Below are 23,963 nucleotides of genomic sequence, written 5' to 3'. Positions count from 1 at the left end.
AACACTGCTACCTATAATTATGAAGAAGACAGGGTTGCACAGTTAAGAATAACGTGGGCTCCCAGATCGTCCAGACTTGAGTACAAAGCCCTGCTCCACCTCCCACTCACTGTGTGACTTTGGGAAAGTTTATTGAACTCCTGGAGAATTTGTTTACTCATCTGTTAGTTCTTACTATGTTTATTTTCCAGATGAGTAAACTTAACTCTCAGGTCTTTATGAAAATTAAATAAAATAATAATATAGGTAGTGCTGAAAATAGTCCTTGGTACATCATAGTAGGTCCTTCAACAAAAGTAGCTACAGGTTTAGTAGACCTTATCTGACATGCTTGGCACCAGAAGTGTTTCAGATTTGAGATTTCTAAAAATTTTGGAATATTTGCATTATACTGGTTAAGCATCCTTAATCACCAAATCTGAAATCCAAAATAATCCAATGGGCATTTCCTTTGAGTGTCATGTCAGTGTTCAAGAAGTTTCAGATTCTGAAGTATTTCAGACTTTGAATTTTCTGATTAGGGATACTCAACCTGCATAAGTATATTGTTACTACTTTTTAAAATGTAAATATTTCAAGGGCCCAATATTGTGGTGAGAAATATAAAAGTCAAATGACCAATCCAGACCCAAATATTTCATCTAAGTACATCTTAAAGGTTAATAAACTCTGCTGACAACCTGCCTGTCCATGACAAACCCTGAGTCTTTTCACGGGTAATTCAGTGGAAATATTCTCCCATAGCCAGAGGCATGGCTTGCCTGGGCCTCTGGGTACAGCTGCACAGACTCAAGCAGCCTGAAGGAAAGGTGACTGACAGTTAATGATCTGAAAAGAACTTGTCTCAGCTCAACGTCATTCCTGGCATTATCGAACAAAGCAATAAACCTCACAGAATGGAAGCTACAGTGTCCAGGGCCAGCTCTGCTAAGGTAACCAAAGATAGAGAAGGAGGCAAAAGTGACAGAAGAAAACCATGGGAAACCAACAGAAATCTAATGGCTTTGGCAGAAATGCAATTATCAATTGGGAGGTGAGGAAGTAATTTTACTCTAAATGGGGGTTGGGGAGGAGGAAAAACTGGACTCTGAAACAATCGCTCTTTTACCAGTTAATGTTTTACAATTGCAGCTGCCTGCCGCCAAGTTTCCTTATTGTATCAAGTCAGTCTCCACTTACTGATAGCGCCCTCTTGGATAAATGTGTTTTTCCATACAACAAAACTCGATTCCAAAGGAATGATTCAGGAAAATGAAATCAGAAACATGTCAAAGTAGGAAAATTTGCCTATGCATTTTTCAGTTCTCTGAGAGATTTCAGAGGACAGAGATTCCTAATACAAGACTATAATTTCATTGGACACGTCTTCAAAATGACAATGCACGTGGAATTGCTCCACAAAGTGTTATGCAATACACTGGTGAAGGAATTAATATGACAAATCGCTTTTCAGGGTTGCCAAGACACCATATGCAGACAACCAATATTTCATCCTACAAAACAAGGTTTTTGCAAGGCTCAAGATTAACATGTAATCTATGATGTATAAAAGTGTACTAGGCCGGGCGCGGTGGCTCAAGCCTGTAATCCCAGCACTTTGGGAGGCCGAGACGGGCGGATCACGAGGTCAGGAGATCGAGACCATCCTGGCTAACATGGTGAAACTCCGTCTCCACTAAAAAATACAAAAAAAAAAAAACTAGCCGGGCGACGTGGCGGGCGCCTGTAGTCCCAGCTACTCGGGAGGCTGAGGCAGGAGAATGGCGTAAACCCGGGAGGCGGAGCTTGCAGTGAGCTGAGATCCGGCCACTGCACTCCAGCCTGGGTGACAGAGCGAGACTCCGTCTCAAAAAAAAAAAAAAAAAAAAAGTGTACTAAAGGATGTTTCTATTCTTTCTGGAAGAATTTCTAAATAGAGGAGGACTTAAGAGTATACATATTCCATAACATAAATAAAGCAAAAGAATCCACAATGTTTAACTGTTAAGATTTTAGTCCATTAAACTCTAAGAATAAATTTAAACAAATTGATAGTGATCAGATTTGTAGGCAGTCTTTCATAGTTGAAGAATTCAACAGATATGAAGCATATTCCTCAATCAAAAGGAATGAAATCCTTAGAGGAAATGGGCAATTAAAGTTTCTTGAATAATTTGTTTAAATTAGTACGAGAGCTTAGTTTTGAAGTTGTCAAGTGGGCATTAGAAAATTTACATGCATTGTACAGCACTTTCTCTCTATTTCTCTCCACAAAGAGATGTAAAGCCGGAAAGGTTTACAAAATTAACGAAGATCTCAAAGTTAACCTCAGTTTAGAAAAATCACAAGAATTTGAGAGAGGAGTTCAGATTTTGTTAAAGATATATTCTTATTCTTTCATTCATTTTCTTTCAGCTTTTGATGAACGTTTTCTCAGTATCCTATGCTGAAAACAGGTAGATACTAATATCGATCTTCAAGGGAAGGCTGTTATGAGTGTTGAATAAGACAAAAACAAGGAAGCAACCAGCACAATGCTGGTAAGCAGAGGCATATCATAAACATCAGTCTCCCTTTTTTTTTTTTTTTTGATGTAACAAATAAAATTGGGAAATAAATATTTGATTCATGTAATGGATGAATTGCATCTCCCTAGAATTCGTGTGTTGAAGTCCTTGCTTGCAATACCTTAGAGTGTGAGTATATTTGAAGATAGGGCCCTTACAGAGGTCATTAAGATAAAATTAGACCATATGGGTGGGTCCCAATCCAGTATGACTGGTGTCTTTACAAGAGGAGATAAAGACACAGACACACATGGAAGGAAGACCAGGCGAATATTGCAAGAAGGCAGCTGTCAGCAAAGCCAGGAAAGAGGCCTCCAAAGGAACCAATCCTGCCGGCACCTTGTTCTCAACTTCCAACCTCCAGAATTGTGAAGCATATTTTTGGGATTAAGTCACCCAGTCTCTGGTACTTTATTACTGCAGCCCCAGCAAACTAAGACAGTCATTCAAAGCATTAGCATGTTTTATAATTTTTAAGTTGTTTTCCACGACGAATGTAGCACTAGCCTTTGTGCAAATTGGCTTTCCAGAACCTCAGTTACAGATTGATCCGTTCACCCCTCACATGGAAGAGAAAATGTGGATCTGGAAGACTTAGGTGACTTATCCAAGATCACCCCAACCTGGGTTTGGTGGCCTCCTGCTGCCATCACTGGAGGAACAAAAATAGATACTGGATTGCTTTGAAAAGATGGCTGTTAAACAGATATTTCAGTTCTAAGAAATACAGTTTTAAGCCCAAATGTCCCATCTATTAGCAATTAATGATGCTTGCCTCAGACTTCATTCCCACTCCCTTACCCCCACCAAGAACCTCCCAGCCCTTCAGTTTAATGTGAGGCACAGCCCCTTTCCTCCAGCACTCCTGCCCTCTCAGCTTAGCATTTACCACCAAGTGATTCCGAGAGCTAGGAACACTTCCTGCCAAAAACTGTCTTTCACTGCTACAAGGTAAAGTTCGACGGGCTTTACTATTTATCTGTAGGACCTGAAGACTGGCCTAAATCCACCATTTCAGGCCAGTTCAGGGCAACTTGAGAGAAAGTGACTGCTATCCATAGGAAACCACAATTGGAAAAGGCAATGGTTTTCATTACGGTTTAAGAAAAAAAACCTCTTTTGTTTCAAATTTTCTGGACGACCTTTTAGAGGACACACACAAAAAATGTGGCATTATGTATGTCTGCCATAGTAAACATGATACAGAGTGTGTAACTTACTCAAACATAGTTTACTCTTCAGTTGATGATTCAGCAGTTTGAAGGGTCATATGTACATGGATGTTTAATAATCATTTTGTCTTAAATTGAGCACTTAGTATGTGCCAGACACTGTGATCTGTGTTTGATTATAGTCTCTCATTTAATCCTTGCAATAACTGAGATAGTTGCTCTTATTAATGCCATTTTACCCACAGGGGAACAAAAGCTAAGAAGCATTAAGTGACTCGTCCAAGGTTACTCTATGGGGATGATGTAGAGCTAGAGTTCAAATTCAAGTGTACATGACTCCAAAGCCCTCTAAATTAGAGTTATAGAAAGTTTGGAGTTTGGATTGATGGACAACATCCCTGAGACACTCTTGATTCCACAGGAATCAAAGCTATTTGTAATCACAGGGCTATTTGTAAAAGAGAAGAAAAGGTGTCTTGAAATTCAACCAACATGTTTCAATTATTTGCTCCTAAGAGCAATAGAAGTTTCTACATTCTGCCAACAGAGTAACTCCTGGAAGACTGGCACAGAAGAAGACACAAGGCAAATACCCATCTCTGTACACCCCCTGCTACTGTGTCATGTACTGCTCCAGGCAACTCCAATGGATTGGCCACCCTGGCCAGTGATAACACATAAAAATTCCACTCAGTATGGGGACCAATAGATAATGAACACAGTCAGTGGAATTCCCTTGCAGGTCTCTTCAAGATATTCTGCAAGACTGATTTCCCTTCTTCTTGCCCAGAGTTTTTCCTCCTTCTTCTAGGAAGTCAGTGATAAAAACATTTAAGCAGCTTTGTCTGCCTTAGACCTTTCACCTAAAAGTACAGCAGGTGGAATGAAATGCTAATATGACAACCCAAATTTTCAGGGAAGGAGGTCAGTAGACTTTCCTATCTGAAAGAGACCAGTGGTAAAAATGAAGGTAGTTTGATGATTAAGAACCTGTTAAACATAATGCATGGGTTTACAGAAGTCCAGACAGTAAGGGCCTTGCGATGGATTTCATGCTCTATTTTGAGAAATGCATGTAGTGGGAAACGTGTTGTGTCCCTCAAAGCATCTGGAGAAGATTCTTTAATTTTCTCAAATAAGAACTCCAGTCTATTTGAGTGAGAATGGTTGGAATATCATTACTGCAGGATTTGTCAATCATTCTTATTTCTTATAGTAATTTTAAATATTATACATAATTTCAGGGTAGTATAACTCTCAGAGGAAAATGTGATTTTATGACTATACATACTTTTTGAATCCAGTGTGTCATTTGGTGAATATAAATGTATTTGAAATGCTACTGTTCGCTCATAGAGATTGAATACTAATCAAAGGTTCCTGCCATCCATATGTATGATTTTCAGAATTAAGCAGGAAGGGGAGAGTTGGAATGCAGGAAGAGAATGCCTACTTCAGCTCGAAATCCTGACATGTAAATTAGGTACTTGGTGAGTGCCAAGTTCCTTTCCAATCTCTCTGCATTGTTTCGCCCTTGTGTTTTATCCAACTGTTAGGAGGCAAAGCAACACAAATCATTTGTATTTTAGTCAGCTCTGCCTCTGTCAGATCTTTAAAATTCTCAGGATTCCTATGCTGTGTGAGGAAAATCATTTGACAGTCTAGCCAGACACTAGATCTATTTCTATTGATTTTCTTTTGCTAACAGCATTAGCATTTTCTGTAATTTTGAAGTTATTTTCCAAGTTATCCATTTAGATTATTATAGAACTTAACCTTCTGAAAAAAAAAAAAAGAGAGAGAATTCATGTCTTTTCAAACAGTAGTATATAAATTTCCAGGGTACTCGGTCCTGCCCTAGACTGTACAGTCCAGAATGACCACCATGGTCTTGTGTGAATTCACAGTGTGGTGGTTTGGGCTAGGCAGTATAGTAATTTCCTATGCATTCTCTTGGAGCTTTTGGATATTTTGTGAATTTCTCTCCAGAAGCATCATTCATAATGTGAATGCTAATGTGTATCTCTTTGCCAGCAGGAGGAAAAACATCTTAAGAATATATTTGTAGACTTCCTGGAAATTGATAAGTTGCTGCTATAACTAAAGCAAGCAGATTTTACTAATTAGAATTATCTACATAATTTTACTTCATTCACTTCTTTTTGTCATACTAGGAGAGCTTTTATACAACCAAAGATATTTTTTGGACCATGAATTCAGCAATTCTCGGAGCCACTCATCAGTGCCTGAGCTTCAGTGAGTCCATATCCCATGTCACCTATGGCAAAGGAGAATGTGAGACTTCTGAAGTGTTTTTTGCTTCTTTCCTGTGGGGCATGATTCCACTTCCTAGTAGTAATGGAAAATCCTGAATTAGCTACAGTAATGTTAGAACCATTTGGACCTCACCAAGGACTTCAACTATATCATAGTAAGACAAAGCCAGAGCTAGAAGGCAGTAATTTCTTCCTTCTGGCTCAACAGTACCTATCTCGTAGAGTTATTTGAGGAATGGTTGTATTCTTGATGTTATAATTATTAACTCTGCCCGTATACCGACTCAGCTTTCTGTTCTGCCTACCCAAAACAGAATCTTTATGTGGTTGTTAATTTTCATAAAAAGATGGTCATCTTGCCTTTACTCAGTTGACTTTTAAAGTATTTGTGGCTGGCCTTTTTGGAAAACATAGAATACCTGCAATGTTACTCTCCAAAACACAACTTCAAAGTATCTACTGCCAAATCATGCAAGAAGTATATTCAGAGAAAATTATCTGAAGGAAGCATAGGCCACGTACTCTCCTAGATCAGCATTTCCAAAATGTGTTCCCCAGGGAAAGCTGGTTTTGCAATATGTGACTTCCCAGTATCCTGTGAAAAGTGGTTTCAAGATGAAATATACCAGTTTAAACACAGTTAAACTACTTTGTGCAAGATTTTCCTGAGCCTTTCATAAGTCTGAATTTCCAGGGGAAAGGGAAAGTAGCGTTTCCCAAAATGACTTAACCACAGAAATGTTTTTTCCCTTGAATATCTGTCTGATGGGCCTAGTGTTCTGCGAAGCGCACTAATAGAAATTGCCTGTGGATAATCTCCATGCTATTTCTAGGTTAAGACAGAGAATCCGAAGACTGCATACCTGACCTCTTGTTTTCACCCACCCACCCACACCCAAATATTTCTACTGGACTACAATTTATTGTGATGCCCCCACTTTCACTGCAGGATGTTATAAGAAATGAGACTCACTACTGAATTCACAGTAGGAGTGGTTGAAGGCACCATTCACTATAGCTTGCAGTGTTACCTTTATGAGATTTGTATAAGAAATTCCTCTCATAGGTCAAGTTCTTGGGAGAAAATTCTCCCAAAGAGCAAGTTCCAGGAAAAGCTTGGCTGGTAAGTTCTTACCTTATGAACAGGGAAAAACTTCCCTTGGTTGTGTTTTCCTCTTTGCTTAGATCAGGGAAGCTCAAGCCAAATTTGTAGCCCATTTTTGATAATTATTCAAAGCCTTACATTTTATATTTCCATATAATATATCTTCCTAGTTTTACCTCATTAATTGGCCAACATTTCTCTTTTCATCAGATTTATCTTTTTGCAATCTTTAGTTATATATTCTTCTATAAATGTAGTCAAATCCTCTAGGTTATGAGGTGGAATGTAAATTAATATGTAGTATCTTTCCCCATATGAAAATCATATTTCAATTGCTCCTAGGGAGACAGCAAATATTTTTATATGATCTTTAGTTCATTCAAATATCTGGCGTGCAATTCATGGTCAGGTTCTCTTATCTTCTTGAGTCTTCTTGATTGCCTCACTACCCTGTTGTCATAGCTAATGAAACACAGAGAAAGTGTATATTCTTGTTAATGACATGTCTCCACTAAATCTCCATCTATTTATGTCCCTTTATATAAGAGTTTTGCCAAAACTCACTTATCATTTGTTCTCTTTTTAAATTTGTTTTGGGTCATCAATTGATACTGCTAAGACCACTAGTAGTGACTGTTTTTTCTAACTTGTGTTTCTATCTGTGTCCTTGATTAACTTGCTAATGAAATGAGGAATTCTGCATTATAAGAGTTGACCATTATCCAGAATTTCCTAAGAACTAATGTACTGATGATTGGGGAAGGTGGGAGAGGGAAAGACATTACAAAAAATGAATTTTTATTCACTTAAGCTAAAGTTACAGAATCCAAATTTGGCAACTGCCTGCATCTGAGCAACAGAAGTTTCTACATTCTGCCAACAGAGTAACCCCCGGAAGACTGGCACAGAAGAAGGCACTAGGCAAATACCCATCTCTGTACACCCCATGCTACTGTGTCATGTGCTGCTCCAGACAACTCCAATGGATTGGCCACCCTGGCCAATGTGTGAGTTATAAAGCAATGATGTGTAGCTATTGAACCTACAACTTGGTTAAAGTTAAACTCTCAAGTTTTATATGTTTACAAGCATATTGTCCTTTTGTTAATTTTCTCCCAGTACTCATTTCTTGACTTCTTACAGTTCTACTATGTAGTAATCTTTAAAATGTTATTCAAAGTTAGTTAATTTAATTCACTTAGCAGATTTTCCTGTAATTGTGGTTAAACAGTATCCTTTCTGTACAGGCCCTCCAAACACCAGCACTGAGTAGAAAGAGGCTCTGATTCATGAAATGTGAATTTATGACAGTTGACACTCTTAAAAAAAACAGACAGAACTTGAGCAATACATGACTGATGCATTCTCAGTCTGCTTCCTGTGTTCCATCTGTCTTTCTGCCAGTGCATTCATCCTCCAGGTTTGAAAGTAGTCGGGTAAGAAAGTACTAAACATAGAGAAAGGGCAATTCCAAAAGAACAAATGATTGTTTAATTTAGGCTGACATTACCCAGTTGCTGGGGGTATGGCCCATGGGGATGGGCCATGTTCACCACTTAGGTTGGGCAAATTCCCAAGATGCCTTCTGACATAGTAATGAAGGGGAATACATCACTCATGCCCACTGGCATTCCCTGGGGAAATTTTTAAAAGGCAGTATCTCCCATTCTAGTTGAGTTCAAATCAGGTGCTATATCTACTTAAAAATAGCCTCAGATAGAATGGCAACTCAAATAAGAGTCTAACTTTCACTACTTTCCCAGTAGTGAAACTTTCTACATTCCACATTTTCTATCAAGAAAAGAAAGAGGTTGTATTGTGAGGTAAGAGGCACACACACGGACTTTCTTCAGTCCCTGCAATCCTTGCTATAAGTCAGGCATCAAGATAACTCCACTTTCCAGGCCTGGATTTTAGAGAAAGAAGGGTGTTTACAAGTTTCTGTATAATTATAGTTATACCGACATTTAAATAGTCCACAAGACTGAACTTCCTAACATTCCTATTACATCGATACTAATGAAAGCATTACATAGGTTTCAAGGAAGCATGTCCAGTTATATGTTGAATGATGTAATAAGGAAAATGTAAATAAGCATTGCCTTAGTCTTAAGGTAACTCCTGCGATTACAGAATCCTAGAATTGCAAGATGATGGGGACTTCAGAGACTCTTTAATCCAAACCCTTTATTTAATGGAAGAAAGGAAAGAGGTCTAGAGAAGCTGTGACTTCTCTCAGATCACACAATAAATTAGTGGCGAAAGTAGAACAAAAACCTAATTTCTGCTTTACCATTTTCTTAAGAAACTGTAGAACAATTGTAAGCCACTGATACATTCCACATAATAAAGCCACTCTGTTGCCTTTTTAGGTTCTAGTATGTTAGGTTTATGTTCCCCTGCTTTCTACAATCCTGTTCAAAGAGTTGCTGACTTAACCACAGAGAGAATTCCAGAACATGAGACACAGAATAAACTTGAGCAATCATAGTCCATCCACTTCACTTTCTCATCGAAAACCAAAGGTCCAGTAAAGCTCTGGAACTCAATGCTGTAAAGGAGCAAAGGAGAATCTATACAGAGCCTGGGTCCCTGTCTCCTTATCCTACTTCAGCGGACTTGACTGCAATCCGGAGTATGCTGTTTCCTAAGCATTTAAAATAAAATAAAAAGTGTAATAGTGTGATAAGTTATTTCACAAAGCAAGTAATCACATTTATGTTTCTGCTTACATTTGGGTTTTCCAAATATGTGTGTGTTTGTGTGTGTGTGTGTGTGTGTGTGTAGACTTGAAACATGGTGCATCCGTCATGTTGCACTAAATCAAAACCACCAAATAATGACATAGAAATCCAATTCTCCCACCTCACACCCATTAAGAGGTCTACTAACAAAAAAACAGAAAGTGAAATGTAGTATATATATACAATGGAATATTATCCGGCCTTAAAAAGGAAGGCAGTCCTGCCATGTGCTATGACATGGATGAACCTCAAAGACATTGTACAAAGTGAAATAAGCCAGTCACACAAAGTGAATCATTGTATGATTTCACTTATACGAGGTACTTAAAGTAGTCAAATTCATAGAGACAGAAAGTTGAATGGTGGTTGCCAAAGGCTGAGGGGAGGGAGGAATGAGGAATTCTTGTTTAATGGGTATGCAGTTTCAGTTTTGCAAGACGAAAAGAATTCTGGAGATGGATGGTGGTGATGGTTGGACATTATGAATTATGAACATATTTAATACCACTGAACCATGCATTTAAAAATGGTTAAGATGGCAAAATTAATGTATTGTGTATTTTACCAAAACAAAAAAAAATTACAAAAAAATCCAGTCCTCCCTTTCCTTGGCCTAACACGGTCTTTCACCACCCCCAGTATCCTCTCTCTTGTCCACTCTCAAGCACCAGTTAGTAAGGCAAATAAGGACCATTATTATTTCCATTCTCTCTCTCTACAACAATTTCCCTATTGATTCAAGCAAGAATGTGGGGTATGGATTATGGGTAGTATGACTTACGATAAACTTTCACTCTTCAAAATAACACTCTCTTTTAAACATCTCCTCTCTTTTGAAATGGATTTGCAACCCCAGAACTAAAAAACAGGCTAGAGAAATGATGCATGTATGTTTTGATGTGTAGCCGAAGATGAGCAAGTTGAGATTCATCCTGGGTTTGGGTAATAAATTCTGATTCTATGTATCATCAAAGATTCCTTTATTTCTCTTCCTTGTTTCTCCTCCCCATGAGTGTATCTGCTGTTGAATCATGTGCACGCCATTCAATGATTATCTCACTATAATGAGGTCAGTAGGGAGCAACTTCCTTGTTTCCACTGTTTCCAACAACCATGAGAAATTATAAGTAATGACGTCTTAAATAAAATTAACACAATGCTAAATCTTAAAGATCTAAAGCAGAATAATGCAAACAATTTTAGTGATGTGGCTGTCACTTTAAGATACTAACCTGTAAACTACGGAAAATAATGCTGTCATTAATTTACTTGCATGTGATTAATGGAATGATTAAAAGCTGTTAGTGGCAGGGCACTAATGGCTCACATCTGTAATCCCTGCACTTTGCGAGGCTGAGGTGGGAGGATCACTTGAGCCCAGGAGTTCGAGACCAGCCTGTGCAATATAGTGAGACCCTGTCTCTACAAAAAAAAATTAAAAAATTAGCCAGGCATGGTGTCACACACCTGTAAGTCTCAGCTACTGAAGAGGCTGAGATAGAAGGATCGCTTGAGCCCAGGAGGTCAAGGCTGCAGTGACCTATGATCGCACCACTGCACTCCAGCCTGGGTGACAGAGTAAGCCTCTGTCTCAAAAACACAAAGAAAACAAAGCTGTAGATGTAGCTTGTAGATGATAGAGCTGTTAGTAAAATAACTTGACATCCTGTGTTATTGGATAGTAACTGTTTAAAGAGAATAAAACATTTAGCACTTTGCTTCTACTAGAGAAATATAACCTGACACGAAATTTCATAATGAGTGACCAATTCTGATCCAATAATACAGTGTATTGCTGTATCCTGAGTAGAAAAGTCTAAAAAGTCTCTAGTATACTATATAATCCAAAACTCAATCATAGGTTCAGTACTTTAGCACTCATTATAGAAACTAAAAAATAGTCTAGTGTATTGCAGAGCATGGACTGTCAAGCCCTATTCAAGTACCAGTTCTTACTGGGTGACCTTGGATAAGATACTTGAACTCTGTGTGCCTCTGTTTTCTCATCTGTAAAATGGGCATAATAAAAAAAAATTAACTATAATGATTTTGGTATGCTGTAACTGTTTAATCCACATTCTCTGCTATTACAGTAAACCAATCTTCTAATACAGTAAACTCAATGAAATTATTTTGCATTGCTTTCTCATTGTCTTACTAAAGAGCTGTATGATGTTAACACATAATGATTTCTGAATCACTAGACTGTTGGAAATCTTTGTTGCTTCCCTGTGATCTTTACTGTCAGTTTTAAGTGTTAGGCATTCATTGACTTCAAACACTCCATTGCCCAGTATAGAAAAGACGGAATCCTCAAATTATCTTATTAGACAAAAATGAAACATAAACTGAGGGTGCCCGTATGTCTGTGTGACCGGGCACGTTCATTGACAGTGCATGTGTTCACAACTTCAAATCTTGAATGGAAAAATAACCCTCATTCCAAAAAGAACATAAATAATATTTAAATAAAATCAATTATTGTAAATACATCTAAGGAGGTTTGCAAAGCAATTTCAGCTAGTTGTATGCAATATTTCTAATATGATACGCATGCTGAGGAACATTTATATCTTGTAGATGATAGAGCATCATTAAGCCTCGGTGTACATAAAGATGATGGCATTTGGAAAAGCACCATGATCAGAAATTTCTAAAACCAAAGTGGAGCTGGTTTTTATTCTAAGCTCAAAGTATTTTTTAAATCAAGCCACAGGGAAATAATTACTTTTGTTTCTATTCAATCAAGACCTGCACACAGAGTTTATGGAATGACATAATATCCTTCCTGAAATCAGACCAGCATGTAGGAAGGACCAGCATCCTTCACACATAACTAGTTCCTGAACCTTTACAAACAAATCCTAATTTCCAAGGAAACAATCTCATCAAATGCTGCCCACTAGAATACATATTGTTCTTTTTGGAAACATTACAATAAGATTTTCATGATTACAAACCCCAACTTCCTCTCTAATATTCAATATAATCTTAAACTCATTTATTTAAGTGGAAACTGTATTTTTATAATGGCTCTAAAAATTCCTGGTTAACTTATTTAGCACCAATATAATAATTTCTTTTTGTAGTCTAGAAGGAGGGTGACCATTAACTGACTGTAAACATGTGTGTTAGGGGCTTCTTAGAAATGTTCATCTTTCTGCTTTCTACTGATACACCCTATAAGGAGCATGTTTGAAAAAAAAATTTTTTTTGAGACTGGTAAATTTTAGTAATGTCCAGACTTCCAGACTGGTATTTTGGGGGGCTGAGAATAAAAAGAATATCAAGCAGCCTATACTCAATATTCTCTTCTCTTTGCAATAGGAAGCTGGAGTTTTGTGTGCAGGTTACAGGATTTGTTTTGAGATCAACAAACACCTTAATTCTTTACCAGAAAAACAATATTAACACGTCTGTGGCAACTGCTGACATAAACATACAAACAGGAAGGGAATGCGATTCTAGTGCTCAGCCTGATAGCCTTTAGAAGAGAATTCTTGCTTTCCTCCTCTTCACTAAGGATGTTCGAAACACTCCGGGCAGGGTAGACATTAGTCCCCAGCCCCTCTCTAATGAAATAAACAAGTGTCCACATTCTAAATGTGACAGAGTGTGAGGAAACTGCAGAAAAACTCCTAAGATACACACTGAGTAACAGTTCTCATCTGTTCTGTAGACACACGTAAGTTTTGGAATTTATGATTCACTGTCCCACCGTGAAGTCTTTTGGGCACTTTATGTTGAGCCATGCGGCAGCTAAGGACTGTCCTGTTTGCTGAAAACTGCACCCTGAAGTGATTTTGCAAAGTTACGGGTAGTGTGGCATAGAAATCCGTATGTTATAAAGTGAAAACAAAACCAAAAAACCGGGTTAGCATGAAATAGAGCCAACAGAAATCAGAACGAGCAACAGCCTTCCACTGCCGGCCACTCACCTTGTTGAATTTTAGTCACTAGCTGATGGCGTGCTAGAATCCGGCTCATCCTGTAAGGAGAGCGTCTTGTAGTCTGATCAAATCGCAAGTACATCTCCTGGCCCTCAGGTGTCATGGAATTTAGGTAGTAGCAGCCTGAGGCTGGGGTCCTGGGCACCTGACTGAACATCTCGGCAGATTTCCTATTGTCACCTCAGTCTGCCTGTGGCTGTTCCCGTCTGTCTCCAGTCTCAGTCAAAGAGCAAGGCACCCAGCCCAGGACAGCTCAACAGACCCAGCGATTTTTAAAAAGAAAAAGGAGTGCCAAAGCCACAACTCAGAATTCCAACCCCCGGGGCCCTCACGTGACCTCGGGAACCAATGAGAGGAAGAGAGGAAAATGGGAACGTTCGCAGTCAGCCCTAAGCCCCGAGCAGAGGCAGTTCCAGCCGCCAGGGTCCCTCACACAATGCTGAAAGCGAACTACACGTATTTGACGTGCCTCAGAGCTGACGAAGCACCCAAAAGCAGCCCTCACTAAAAAAGTTAAAAGAAAAAGAGAGAGGGAAGGGCAAAAACAGTAGAAGACAAACAAGTTCAGGGCTCAGGAAACTTTTCAGGCTGTCAAAAATGAGAGAAAGCTCCTTCGCTTTCTACAGGGCAGCTGCAGCCAGGTGAAAGATGGAACTGGTAAATCTCTTAAATTAAAAAAAAAAAAAAACCTACTTCAAACAAGGATCAACAGCTGAGCGTAAACCACCACCCTTCACTATCAAGAAACAACTCAAATAAAATCTTTTCCAGTGAAAAATAAACTTCAAGGGCTTTCACACCAGGAGCGAATACACCACAGATCCTGACCCTCACGTGATGGGAATTGGAGGCTCTTACAGATAAGACGCAGAGAGGCAGAGTACACAAGTGTTAGGTATTAAGCATCTGTTCCTCTTTGATTTCTCTACTTCTCCAATTTTTAATCACCTAGAGGTAAAATACTTAGAAAGTGCCTATCACATTTAAGACACTGAATCATTTAAGACAAGAATCACTGCAGAAGTTGCAAAGATACTTCAAAGATACTGTCATCAACCTGCTAAGGATCCATTGAGAAGTTATACAAAAGCTTCTAACATGAGGCCATATATATGTCTCAAAAATGACGCAAACACAATGCTAGGTGAGCAATATTATTTTGACTGGGGCGATGATTGCAAGCCAGATGGAGAAAGAGACATTTGGATAGGCTTTTGAAAATGGGGAGAATTCTGATAGGCAGAGGCTGGGGAGGGCTTTGCAAGAGTGCCCATGTGTGCAGATCTAGAACCAGAGTGTATGGTTTAAGCAAACTGCTAGTAATTCAGTTTGGCCATATCTGAGTGTATATATATATATATATATATATATATATATATATGTCATTATGATTTTTCCCTGTTTTTCTTCTTTAACATTGTTTGATGTGAAGAGAAAAAGTCCACAGAAAACATGTTATCGAATTCTGAGCCTGGGGCTGAATGAATAAAGTTCTTTAATTAAAAAAAAAAAAAAGTATATGACCAAGTTGCTTCTACATTTGACTGACTCAAACTGAAACATAGCCTGGCTGGGAATTTACAGTCTAATAATGAGAAATTATTTCTAAATTATTTCCAAATTAAAAGTTTAACAGGATTTAAATTAGGGCTTCGATTCTTCTTACGCTAGCTCTCCGAGGCCCATAAGCCTTAACAACTTTCCCTGAGGGAATTGTTGCTAGCCTGATTCTGAGAAGCAGCTCGTCTTGTGTAATTGTCCCACTATGTAAATAAACAAGTTAAGAAAGCTCTCTGGGGCCCAGCATGGGACAGTTGCCTCCTATGTCAGGTAGTTGGTAATTGTCAGCCTCTTTGGATGGTTACACAACATTTGGTCTTCTGTATGCATATACAGGGCCCCTCAAGTTTTATTTCATGGTTCCAGTAGTATCTATAAATTCATGCACCTGCTTACCATGTTTTTGTCATTTTGTATTTCTAGGGTACTATATTTAAAGCAAATATGTAACATTATTTTCTCATTAGCATGTCATTAGTACCTTGTTTTATGCTAATGTATCGCCATTGCTATGAAACTTATGCTTTTAAAAAAATTCTTTTTTGCGATCATTTAGTCCCCATGTTAGAAGAATTACCACTGGGGTGGACAGGTCTCTTGTATTAGAATTAAGAAATAGCTAATTCTCTCTCTGGCTTGTCCTCTACAGGCAACTGAGAGAGCTGGTCCTCTTCCCCAGTGAGTGCATGAAGTCCTGTGGAATCAAAGAGGGAGAGAGTGCCCAAATCACAAGCATCTTCCAAGACTGACACCGTATCTCTTCCTCTCTAATTCCTTTAAAAATGAAGAAGGCAGATGGCACTTGTGTTCAGATTTCACCTACTTTTCTTCCCTCCTAATCTGGTCATCAATTGCGATCTTCAGTCAGACTATTTCAGGAATGAGATAAACAGATGGTTACTGGGAATCAAAGACAGCAAAAGAGAAGGGAAAGGAAAGAGGAGAGAAGGGAATAGCATTGAGCACCTACTATGTGCCGGGCCTGAAGCTTTCATGGCTTCACATTTTATGTTTTTTTAACATTAATCTCCTCAGCTATCACTGGAGGTATCTGATTGGATGGAAAGGAGGCTAAAATTCACAGAAGTCACATAGCAAGCAAGTGCAGAGCCTCTGTGCATCTCCAAGCTGATGCTATTTTCACTCTTTCCACTATTACACACGAGAGACAGGGAAGGAAAAACACGGCACCAAAAAGGCACTGTGGAAGTTGGAAAGGGGAGAGCATGTTGGAAGAAGAGCCTGACAATCATCCTAATCCTGTGTAACTGCCTGCGATACTGGAAGGCCTACGTGGAAATATGGGTATGGGGTGGCTAAAATCCCGGGATGAATGAGAGCTGGTGTCTTCAAGTAAGAAGTATGGAGCCCAGACCCCTTAATCAATCAACAGGAGCCACACGCCCTCTTAGGAGTAACCCATAGGTGAGGACTAGAGACTCACCCCAGCCCCCAACCCTCAAATGAATAAGCAGTTCAGCTTGACCCTCTTTGCCAATTCTTTACAGGGTAGTTTGTTTATTCTCTGCATTCTGTCCGTCCTCAAGGCTGCATATGTGTTGAGTTTCTCATAGCATTCACTGTCAATGAAAACACTCCAAATACAGTCAAAACTCTGAAATTTGACCTCTAAGCGAAACTTTTGGTATTTGGAATTTTCAAGTATTTTGATAGATGATCCCAGATTAGCACTCAATGGAATCTTGTATACACAGGGCAGAACGCTAAGGAGCGCTTTTACAGAAGCCAGGAATGGCTCACTGTCTGGTGCCCTTTCTACTCCTTCACACACATTCCAGCCTCCTCGTCAGTCTGTTCAGAGGGAGCCAAGGTAGTTCTGCCAACTGGGAAAACGTTTGAGATACAAGTGGCAGGCGGAAAAATGCAGGGCTGATTTGGAAGGCTGCTTTCGAAATTACATGAACCCAAAGGTTGTGGGTTGATGTCAAAGCCTTCCTGTGGGCTCTGGAGGCCAGCGTTTGAGGATTTTCACCAATTAATTTGTGATGTGTGTGCCCAACTCTGTGCCAATTAACCTTCTCAGTCTGCATGCATCCCATGTCCCATGCCCAGTGCAGACAAGCTGGTGATACTAACACTGGCAGCTGTGACCAGGACCCCGTGAAAGAGCTTGGCCCAGATCAGCTTTCCTAGCTCCAGACCACGGCTCTCATCTGGAGTCCAGATCCTGCCGCAAACACTTGTAGGTGGTAATAGATTTCCTTTACTTTGTCTCTCAGCCCTCCCGACTGTCTGGTGAATTCCCATCTATGGGCCTCCAGGAGCAAGTCCTCTCCCTTTATGGCATTCCCTGGAGATGCAACCATCAGCTCCAACCCATATGACAGCAACCTGGTCTGCCCTGTCCTGGGACCATTACTACACCCACCCACTACAGCCAAACCAGAATTCTTGCATTTTCTCAGTTGTTTCACAGATCTGGAATTGTGTGATTCCCTTCTCTTCCACCCATGAGGCTCAGTTAAAACCTATTGCCTCCAGAAACACTTTCATGACTAACACAAAGCTCTTTAGTCTTACCAGTCATGTTAATACCTGTAAACCACTGTTATGTGGCACATTAATTAGATTGGCTTGTTACATGTTCACATGGAATCCATTTGTTCGTTGCAACTACTACAGGCATAAAGTTTTAACATCTTGAATTTAGAAGGAACATTAAACATTTTCTAATCCAACCACTCAACTACCACAGTAGTTGAGCTAATTATGTACCTGCATATACAGAGTGTATTATCTCACAGAAAGCCCCAAGCTATTGAAGAATGTTCTTCCTTTTAATTTCCATACACTAGCTCTGATTCTGCCATTTTGGAATCAGGACAAATCTATGCTTTTTTCCACAAGACTGTCCTTCAGATGTTTGTCAAAAGCCCTTACAAGAATTTTTTTTGGTGTAGTCTCACATTTTTTTCCATCTAACCACATGACTTTCATCCATTCATCCAGCTGACTTCTCTTTTCTGGATCTGCTTCAGTCTGTCAGTATCCCTTTAAAAATATGCGGGCATCTACTCTAAGCTTGGAGCTCTAGACTTGGCCCAGCACAATAGTATATGGTACACTGTGTGCATATTCCCTGCATTCAGGGCATTGTACTTTTGCTGATGCAGAGATTATAGGAGGCTTTATTTTCTGTAATCTATATTTACTCATTCATAAATTTAACATTGGATGCCTGAAAAAACAGTGTAAGTATAGTAGGTACAAATGTGAGTATGATGTGGTCTCTGCTCTCAAGGGACTGTCTGCAAGGGAAGACAGAAAAGAAACTTACCACTATACCACATGTTAAGTGAAGTGTGGGAGGCTAGAGGCCATCTCTATTGCCTCATGCTGTTTTTTATATATGATCTGTTTTAGATCATATATAAGCACATATATTAGATCATATATATCCAAGTGCATACATTGCTGGGTGCTATTTTTGTATTTGCATAAAATCTGCTGTTACATGACTGTTCTCTATTCTTTACTTACCAAATGATCTTTTGAACTTAAGAATAGGTCTTTAAATTTATTGCAGTAGTTGAGTTTTGTTCAATTTCTGACTTTCTCCTCCAGCTATTTGTTTTTGCCTTGTTATTTCTGGTAGCTAACAACCCCCCACCCCAAAATTATAAAAGTAAAAAATACTTTTATATATAAAAAAAAAAAGTAAAAAAAAAAACAACTAACTGAATTTGGGGGAAAGGTAAAGTAAGGGCAGTAAAATAATAAAGCCAGGGGTAAAATCCATTCACAGATATGCAAGCCAAGAAGTTTTGCACATTTGCTGGAAGTGGGTGAGAATGTGGCTTAAGATGCCTCTCTGACAAAGCAAAACGGAAACAAGACCAATTACAAAATTCAGCAGATCCATAAGATGAAAAACAAAACAGTGGTTAAGATAAATACAGATCACTAGGTATGGTGACTCCAGGGAAGATTTTCCCAGGTCCTCATAAAGAATCAGCATGCCTATAATCAGCACTTTGGGAGGCCAAGGTGGGTGGATCACTTGAGCTCAGGAGTTCGAGACCAGCCTGGGCAACAGGGCAAAAACCCATCTCTAAAAATAAAATAAAATAAAATTACAAAAGTTAGCCAGGCATGCTTGTGAGGGTCTGTAGTCCCATATACTCAGAAGGCTGAGGTGGGAGAATCACTTGAGCCTGGGAGGTCAAGGCTGCAGTAAGCCATGAGTGTGCCACTGCATTCCAGCCTGGGCAACAAAGCAAGACCCTGTTTCAAAAAAAAAAAAAAAAAAAAAATCAGCACCCTCAAAAATATTGGATAAGGTAGCAAAATGTAGTTCACGGTTTCTTAACTGTATCTTCACTGTCAACAATAATATAACAAGCATTATTTAGGAAAAGTAATTTCTGTGAGGGTCTTTGAAAACCATGGTTCAAGTATTCTATGGTCTGTGATCTTTTAAACCATGTCACAGACCATATCAGCACTTTCCGGCTTAAAATATTGGAGAGTTTTCCACTGCACCAAGAACAAAAATCAAACTCCTTACTTGGCCCACCAGGTCCCGCACAATCCAGTCCCTGCCAACCCCTCCCCCATCAACTCCAGCTCCCTGCTAGTGTCATCCACGTTGCTGCCTCAGTTGCCTTTCTGCACACGCTTCTCCTCAGCTGCAATGTTGCATGGAGCCTTCCCATGGCTGACTCTTTCTCAGCCTCCAAGTATCAACTTAACTGATGCATCCTCAGGCAAGCCATCCCTGCTGACTTCCTCTAAGTGAAGGCAGTATCAGTATCCCCTTAGAGGTTCCTATGGCCCCTCTCCCAATTTAGAATTACATATGTATTTGCTCATGGACCTCTGTGTTGCTCATTCTTCCCAGTAGACTGCTTTGGGTGGTCTGTGTCTATTTCATTCACATTCTATACTTGATGCCTACTGTAAGGCCTGGCACAGAGTAGGAGGATATCAGTAGGATTGGTTGAACAAATGATTGAATCAGTAATTGAATAAATGATTATATGAATTTCCTCAAAGATAAAATTTAGACTGTCTAGAGGAATAGATGTATATTTTTTAAGGCAATCATTACAAGTATTATTCTTGTTGCTGATGATACAACTTGGATTGAATAAGGATTGGACAGCAGATAATTCTAGGTTTTATTCTCTGCGAAGAGCTTTAAATACTGTGATGGTTAATAGTGAGCGTTAATTTGATTGGATTGAAGGATACAAAGTATTGATCCTGGGTGTGTCTGCAAGGGTGTTGCCAAAGGAGATTCACATTTGGTTTAGTGAGCTGGGAAGGCAGACCCACCCTTAATCTGGGTGTGCACCATCTAATCAGCTGCCAGCTCGGATAGAATATAAAGCAGGCAGAAAAATGTGAAAGGTGAGACTGGCTTAGCCTCCCAGCCTACACCTTTCTCCTGTGCTGAATGCTTCCTGCCCTCAAACACTTGACTCCAAGTTATTCAGTTTTGGGCCTCAGACTGGCTCTCCTTGCTCCTCAGCTTGCAGACAGCCAATTGTGGGACCCTGTGATCGAGTGAGTTAATACTTAATAAATTCCCCTTTATATCTATCTATCCTATTAATTCTTTCCCTCTAGAGAACCCTGACTAATGCGAATACATGTATTTCACTTTGTTGGCTAGTGACAAAAGTATATGCTTTGACCATTAAACAGGGCAGTTTAAGGTCCCTTGTGAAAATTAGGGATCCTGGAGGGATGGGCAAACCTCTTGCTCCACAAAGAGGGGCTAAAGGGCATAAGAAAATTTGAGTGATATCTACCTTATCTTTGTATCAGTTACAAATTGTATAGGCATGCTTGCCGTGCCTTTAACTAAACAGTAGAGCAGCACTGAGCCAGCTACATTCAGCTGACCCTACAGACACCTCTTCTGAGAGACTTCAGTCCACTGGTCTGTGTTTTGTGGGAAGAACTATCAACTAGATGTAGTGCTCCAAGCTACCTTCTTTTCTAGCCCATATTTTTCCATAGGGATACGATGGCAGAGTCTTCTGAGTTGATCACCCACCAACTGTGTGTATGACCTTCCTCTGATGGGCCAGTCTTGCTACCTTACCAAAGTGGGAGACTGTGTTCATGTAGCTTCATTTGCTCTTCGTGGACTCAAACTGCATCTGGGTTATCAACCGTCTCTGTTTCTTCATGCTCATACATATCTCTTTAATAATTCATTTTACTGGAGATTTTAACAAATTTACTATCTAGTATTTTCTAGAACCTACTTATTTTTGTCCTCAATGAAAATAAAAGCAATTGCTTATTTTTATTTTCAATGAATTGCTTAGATTACTAGAAGGGAATTTTTAGTCTTTTAGGTAGAATTTGTCTGCACTTAGAGGCTTACCTTCATTTACTTTAGGTAGGATTCTATAACCTCCTCCCATCTTGAACAACAGTGAATATTTTTTTTTTAAAGTTGACTCAAATTATAATTTGAATATGAAATGAACACTTGCTCATTGAAGAAATCCTATGATGAATCCTTTGGATAATCTTCTGATCATCTGTTTTGTAAATATTTGGGATTACCCAGTGAGAGGCACACCATTATTACGATTGTCTGCTGACCTGTTGCCCTGTATTCTGTCTCCATTCTTATATACAATCCCTTTCTTCATGGTGTCAAGCAGCAGTTGGGAATTGAGTACAGCCCATGACTGTGGAGGAATAAAGGCGCGCGAGGAATAATGCAATTGCAATTCTTAGATATGCCTTCTTGGATAAATGCAGCTCAGTATACCAAAAAAAATGATAGAATGCTTTCCTTCCATATTCCTACTATAAGATCGTCAATCTGTACTTGAAAGTGGTGCAGAGAAGAGTAGCAACATTTTAAAAATTCTGTGAAGAGAAGAGCACTATAAATTTGAGAGAGTAGCAAAATATCCCCTAGAGGTCTAGATTTAGGCATCATGTAGCTCTGAAGTGACTGGAAGACACATTTTAGGATAATGGCAGGACAGCAAGGGGAGGCTCCTCTTTTGAGTTAAGAGAAATAATTTAACCAAAAGTGATCCTTGGGTAATAAAAAGATTTTTTTTCTGGCATCTTGTTTGTCATTAACAAAGTCACTAACTCATCTTACCATTTCTTTTACCCGTTCTTATTCAAATATTTCTAATGTATTCTTCCTGCCAGGCACAGGGCTAGACTCTGATGGTACAGAGAAGAAGAAGACACTCTCTCTCTTCTCAACAATAATTTACCATGGCAAAACAGGAGGACAGTGACAATTACAGGACTGCGTCGCTGGTGCTACAAGAGAGGTGTGCAGAGGGCGCCCGGGGGAGCAGAGGAGAGATGACTACGTCAGAACAGAATAGAGGCATTCTGCATGGCAGAAAGGTGGTGCAGGTGCCTGGAGGGATGCATACCTGGGTGAGAAAGCTGGGAAGCTGATATAGGGGAAAAGATGCCCATGAAGAGAAAAAAAAATGCATAAATACTTTCCTATGTGATACTGCTTCTTCAATTAATAAGATTAGTATTCAAATCACCATGACAGTCCGGGCACAGTGGCTCACGCATGTAATACCAGCACTTTGGGATGCCAAGGTGGGCAGATCACCTGAGGTCAGGAAGGTCAGGAGTTCGAGACCAGCCGGGCATGGTGGCGCATGCCTGTAATCCCAGCTACTCAGGAGGTTGAGGCACAAGAATCGCTTGAACCCAGGAGACAGAGTTTGCAGTGAGCTGAGATGGTGCCATTGCACTCCAGCCTGGGTGACAGAGCAAGACTTCATCTCAAAAAAAGAAAAAAAAAACCACCATGACATAGGGGGATCTCAGGGACAGCATGCATGGCGATGGGTGTGTTAATTCCACGGCGGGAATCATCACACAGTGTATCCCTATCTCAGACATAGGGGATCTCAGGGACAGCATGTATGGCGATGGGTGTGTTAATTCCACTGCGGGAATCATCACACAGTGTATCCCTATCTCAGACATAGGGGATCTCAGGGACAGCATGTATGGCGATGGGTGTGTTAATTCCACGGCGGGAATCATCACACAGTGTATCCCTATCTCAGACATAGGGGATCTCAGGGACAGCATGTATGGCGATGGGTGTGTTAATCCCACTGCAGGAATCATCACACGGTGTATCCCTATCTCAAACTATCTTGCATACCTTGAAGATATACAATCTTTATCGGTCAATTAAATATTTTAAAATTTAAAAATCATCATGATACAACACCTCACATAGTGACGCGTGTGTGTGTGTGTGTCTGTGTGTGTGTCTGTGTGGTGACATTTGAGATCTACTCCCTCATCAAATATTCCATAGAGTCTTATTAATTACAGTCACCATGCTGTACATTAAATCCCCAGAACTTATTTATCTTTTAATGGAAAGTTTGTACCCTTTGACCTGCATCTCCCCATGCCACATCCCCTGTCACTGGGCCCAGCCTCTGGCAACCACCATTCTACTCTCTGCTTCTATGAGTTCAACTTTTTTTTCTTTTTTTGAGGCAGTTTTGCTCTTGTCACCCAGGTTGGAGTGCAATGGCGTAATCTCAGCTCACTGCAACCTTCGCCTCCCAGGTTCAAGCGATTCTCCTGCCTCAGTCTCCCGAGTAGCTG

At 39.7% G+C, this 23,963-nt stretch overlaps 1 protein-coding gene and 1 long non-coding RNA gene across 3 annotated transcripts in view; one reads left to right on the top strand and one right to left on the bottom strand.

Annotated features, from left to right (window-relative positions):
- Positions 1 to 23,963, bottom strand: part of STARD13 (StAR-related lipid transfer (START) domain containing 13) — a 260,701-nt gene that overhangs the window by 185,711 nt on the left and 51,027 nt on the right. Inside the window, exon 1 of one of the 2 annotated variants that reach the window (XM_011946893.1) lies at positions 13,782 to 14,078. The exons of the other annotated variant lie outside the window; for it this stretch is intronic. Coding sequence (XP_011802283.1) covers positions 13,782 to 13,950 — 169 coding nt within the window. The 5' untranslated portion in view covers positions 13,951 to 14,078. Of the gene's footprint in view, positions 1 to 13,781; positions 14,079 to 23,963 lie in introns of those variants that run through there. 2 annotated transcript variants of the gene reach the window in all.
- LOC105515150 lies at positions 6,007 to 9,773 on the top strand. Its single transcript, XR_001002270.1, has 3 exons — positions 6,007 to 6,149; positions 7,911 to 8,106; positions 9,472 to 9,773. It is a non-coding gene; the product is annotated as an uncharacterized LOC105515150 (long non-coding RNA).

Source organism: Colobus angolensis, unplaced genomic scaffold (assembly GCF_000951035.1).
Source record: "Colobus angolensis palliatus isolate OR3802 unplaced genomic scaffold, Cang.pa_1.0 Scaffold255, whole genome shotgun sequence".
Lineage (NCBI taxonomy): Eukaryota > Metazoa > Chordata > Mammalia > Primates > Cercopithecidae > Colobus > Colobus angolensis.
This window is presented reverse-complemented; position numbering and strand designations above follow the sequence as displayed.